The 4,778-nt window shown below is 49.5% G+C and overlaps 1 protein-coding gene across 1 annotated transcript; it reads left to right on the forward strand.

The window, feature by feature from the left end:
• Positions 1 to 1,709: 1,709 nt before the first annotated feature.
• Positions 1,710 to 3,979, forward strand: LOC105994343 (voltage-dependent calcium channel gamma-2 subunit-like). Its single transcript, XM_013027813.1, has 2 exons — positions 1,710 to 1,845; positions 3,444 to 3,979. Exons 1-2 carry the CDS (start codon positions 1,710 to 1,712, stop codon positions 3,977 to 3,979), a joined length of 672 nt encoding a protein of 223 aa, XP_012883267.1.
• The last annotated feature ends 799 nt before the right edge of the window (positions 3,980 to 4,778 follow it).

Genomic DNA, 4,778 nt, shown 5'->3' on the forward strand with positions numbered 1-4,778 from the left:
CAACCACAAACACCAGGTCTCCTCTCTTCCACAGCATCAGTGAGCAGCTAGACCTTGCTGCAGATGAGGGGCAAGTAAGGGTTTCTCATGTCACACATTGCAGTGAACCCTCTTAGAAAAGTCTAGTCACCAGGCAAAAGCAGCCCATACTTTTTCTTTTTTGTCGGTCATGGGGCTTGAACTCTGGGCCTGGGTGCTGTCCCTCAGCTCTTCAGCTCAAAGCAAGTGCTCTACTGCTTGAGCCACAGTGCCACTTCTGGTTTTCTAGTGGTTAATTGGAGATAAGAGTCTCACAGCCTTTCCTGCCCAGGTAGGAACCACAATCCTCAGATCTCAGCCTCCTGAGTAGCTAGGATCACAGGTGTGAGCCACCGGCATCTGGCGCAGCCCATACTTTTAACTCTAGCTACTCAAGAAGCAGAGACTGGGAAAATCATGGTTTGTAGTCAGCCCAGGGAGGAAAAAGCCATATAAAAAATCAGGCTGGAGGCATGACTGAAGTGGTAGAGCTCCAGCCCTGTGCAAACAAGCCAAGTAAGGATAGAAATCCTAGAGTTCAAGTTCCAGAACCAAGCCCCAGAACAACAACAAGTCTAGACAGAACCTTATGGCTATGTAGCCACTCAAAGGGACAGGAAGTGGAGGAAGCTCCTGTTACACTCACCTCAAAACACATCCCCAAACAACCAATCCCTGGCATTGGCCAAAAGGTCCCTATGGTATCAGTAATTACTATTTCTTGTCCCAGTACCTTTTTGGGGTTGTTGGGTTTATTTGTGCCAAACCTGGGACTTGAAGTCAGGGTCTAGACATTATTCCTGAGCTCTTTTTGTTCAAGGCTAACACTTTACCACTGTGCCACAGTTCCACTTCTGGCTTTTTCTGAGTAGTTCATTGGAGATAAGAGTCTTACAGACTTTCCTGTCCTGGCTAGCTTTGAATCATGGTCTTCAGCTCTCAGCCTCCTGAGTAGCTAGGATTACAAATGTGAGCTATTTGGTACCTAGCTCCCAGTACCTTTTTTTATAAATCAATTATTTTCTCAACTCACTTAATCCTCACAGCAAACTTAGGAGGCAAATACTATTGTCATCTCTGTTTTACAGGTAAGGAAACTGAGGCACACAAAGACATGATAACTTCCCCAAATGTACATGCTAATAAATGCTACAGCCAGATTCCAATTCAAGCCATGTAGATCCATTAGCTGCCGTGCCACCCTCTCACTGTGCCAGTGCTCTCCAAGGCATAAGAGAAAGTTTAGCTAACAGCTTTGCACGAGGAAGTCAGGGAAGACCTCACAGATAAGACTTTGAATTGGATTTTGATGCATGAATAGAAGGTTGCTGAGAGAACAGAAAAAGACATTTCCATTAAGTATGCCAAAAGTCCTCAGCATGAAAACAGAGCCATGGGCAGTTTGCTCTGCTAAGCAAGAAAGAACATGACCACTGGGATGCAGGAGTCCCCACAGGGGCCTCTGTGTGCCTGACAAAGGGCTGGAGATTGGTCCTGAAGATAGAGGAAAGCTCTTGAAGGAAAGTGGCCCTCCCTCCCGCCCTCTCTCCTGTTGCTAAGCAACCCGGACCTAGGCTATGTCCTAGAAGGCCTGACTGCTGTGGTTCATTCCCTTCCCCTTACCTCCCATCCCACAGCCTCATGGTCACTTCTTTCTTTCCCTCCCTGGCCTTCTGTGTCCTGCAGGGGCCATGAGAGCCTTGAGCATCTTCCCAATCCTCAGCGTGATTCTGCTTTTCATGGGTGGGCTCTGCATTGCAGCCAGCGAGTTCTACAAGACTCAGCACAACATCATCCTGAGTGCCGGCATCTTCTTCGTGTCTGCAGGTGAGAGCACCAGGTGGGCGGGCCAGCAGAGGGGTAAGGGAAACCCCCAAGTGCAGGGCTAGGAGACCTGGGGGACCTGGGGTGAGGGACATCTCTGGTCCTGGGCTGTCTCAAGGGAAGGCTCTATAGAGCCCTCACTGAGTCCCCCGGGAACCTCAGCCCCACCGACACCCAGCTGCCCATTGGACCATCTTCCCCACCACTTGGAAATACCAGGCCTGATCCTACATGCTCTGCCTATGCAAATCCACTGAGCAGACAGAGTGGGGGACAACCAAGGGGCCCCATCATTTCTTTTCTTTTTTCTTTTGATCTTTTCTTCTTTTTTTTTCTTATGTCATTGTTATCGGTCTTGGGGCTTGAATTTGGGGCTTGAGTGTTGACCCTTTTCACTCAAGGCTAGTGCTCTACCACTTTGAGCCACAGTGCCACTTCCGGTTTTCTGGTAGTTCATTGGAGATAACCGTCTCATGGACTTGTCTGCCTGGGTTGACTTTGAACCACAATCCTTAGATCTCAGCCTCCTGAGTAGCTAGGATTACAGGAATGAGCCACCAGTATCTGGCTCCCCATCATTTCTTGAGCCCCTACCTGATGCCCAGCTAAGTCCAAGGAAGACTTTCCTCCTCCCTCGCCCCTACTTTTGCAGCCAGGCCCCCACAACCAGCTTTCTGAGCTGGATTGTATGATGAGATACACTGGTTTCAGATGCCCAGAAAGGAACAAGGATTGTACTTGAGCCACTAGATAAAACTAACATCTCGGAGCACTTCCCACATGCAGAGGGATTCTCTGAACATTCTCAAGTCAGATTCCCATCCTTTCCTCATCTCTAGAACCAGTCCTCTCGATTAAGGGACTGTTTACAGAGCAGGAGACTCAGGTAAAGGCGTAGTCTTTGAAGCCAGGCCATCTGTCTCCAGGAGCCATGCCTAAACAAGGTAGACCTGCTTACAAAGCTGTGCTGCCTTTAGCACAGCTCCTTCCAAGAGACGGAAGTACACGGAGAGAAACCTCTGTGATCTTCTGTCTCCTGGTCTGCAAGTTGCTTGTAAAGCACTCAGTAAGCAATTTCAATTCTTATTGTAAGTATTATTGCTACTCAGCTGATTGTGTGTGAAATGTTGATCTCCTCTCTGTCTATCAGCCTTTCCCATCCTAGCGCTCCCTGAATGACTTAAACTATGAAATTGAGCTGGGCACACCAGGAATCCTAGCTACTAGGGGGGCTGAGATCTGAGGATGTTGATTTGAAGCCAGTTCAGGCAGGAAAGTCAGTGAGACTTTTTTTCTCCAATTAACCACCAAAAAAATCCAGAAGTGGAGCTGTGGCTCAAATGGTAGAGCGCCAGCCTTGGGTCAAAACGCTCAGCACCCAGGCCCCAAGTTCAAGTCCCAGTCCAGGCACAAAAAGAAAAACAGAAAAGATGACATTTGCAGTATCCCTGGCGGACAGACAGGTTCACAAGAACAGATGCTCTGACTGTGAAAACCTAGGCCAGGAGGGGGGTAAGGGGGGGGGCAGCGGCCTCACCCCACCTCACACCCACCCCAGAACTAACGGCCTTATGTCTGCCGCCCGTCCTGCCCGTGCCCAGGTCTGAGTAACATCATTGGCATCATAGTGTACGTATCCGCCAATGCCGGGGACCACTCCAAGAGCGACTCCAAAAAGAACAGCTACTGGTACGGCTGGTCCTTCTACTTCGGGGCCCTGTCCTTCATCATCGCCGAGATGGTCGGGGTGCTGGCGGTGCACATGTTTATCAACCGCCACAAACAGCTGCGGGCCACGGCACGCTCCACGGACTACCTCCCGGCCTCGGCCATCACCCGCATCCCCAGCTACCATTACCACAACCAGCGCCGCAGCCGTTCCAGCTCGCGCTCCACGGAGCCCTCCCACTCCAGGGACGCCTCGTCCATGGGCAACAAGGGCTTCAACACCCTGCTGTCCACCGAGATCTCCTTGTACATGCTCAGCAGGGACCCGCTGAAGGCCGCCACCACTCCCACCGCCACCTACAACTCGGACAGGGACAACAGCTTCCTCCAAGTCCACAACTGTATCCCCAAGGAGAGCAAGGACTGGCTATATTCGAACACAGCCAACCGCAGGACCACACCCGTCTGAAGACCTTGGCCAGGGCTGCCCGCCTGGGGGAGGGAGGGCCGGAGCGGGGAGGACTGGACCGGGAGGTACAGGGTCCAGGCAGAGGGGAAGAGGAAAATCCACCCACGGGAGACCTTCCACACGCAAAAAAAAAAAAACCCACAGAAAATGACATAAAAAACCAACAACAACAACAACAAAAACAGAAAAAACAACAAAAAAAGAGAGAAAAATAACAAGTAAATTAACAAAAAAAAATAGAAGAGGAACAAAGCAAGCCACAAGCTACGCAAGAAAACTAAACGAGGAAACACTTAACACACTTAAAGCGAGAGGGATTTAAAAACAAAAGATTAAATAGAAAATAAATCTCAAAGAAAATGCATGACTTCCCATGTACCATTATTTTAACATTTAATAAAAAAAAACCAATTTAAGTGAGAAAAAAATAAAAGGGAACCTAGATAACAGTAAAGCAAAAAATAATAATAACAACATAACACATAAAGTAGTGAGGATGGAGAGGAAGAGGGATGTCCTTATTATTCATTCGGGTTTTTATGTTCCTTTTTTTATTTCAACACGGGGAAAGTTTTAAAATAAAAAAGTAATCTGTTCCCTTTAGCCCCAGAAGGCCCTGCCTCCCTGGGCGAGTAGGGGGTGGAGACTCAGGGCCAGGGGGCGTGGTCACTGGCAGGCCTGGGACTCCCGGGGAAGCTGATTGGCTCCAGAGCCTGCTCCACCCAGCACCAATGGGGCAATTAGCCTCCAGGTGACCTGAGCCCTTGGACCACCCCCCCTGTCCCCTAGGTGCCTAGAG

Source organism: Dipodomys ordii, unplaced genomic scaffold, assembly GCF_000151885.1.
Source record: "Dipodomys ordii isolate 6190 unplaced genomic scaffold, Dord_2.0 Scaffold105, whole genome shotgun sequence".
NCBI lineage: Eukaryota > Metazoa > Chordata > Mammalia > Rodentia > Heteromyidae > Dipodomys > Dipodomys ordii.

Excerpts from the sequence above, each read along its gene's own strand:
- LOC105994343 (XM_013027813.1), top strand. The coding sequence starts at position 1,710 with ATGAGAGCCTTGAGCATCTTCCCAATCCTCAGCGTGATTCTGCTTTTC. Across the intron at positions 1,846-3,443 it reads CATCTTCTTCGTGTCTGCAG|GTCTGAGTAACATCATTGGC; the intron begins GTGAGAGCACCA and ends GCCCGTGCCCAG.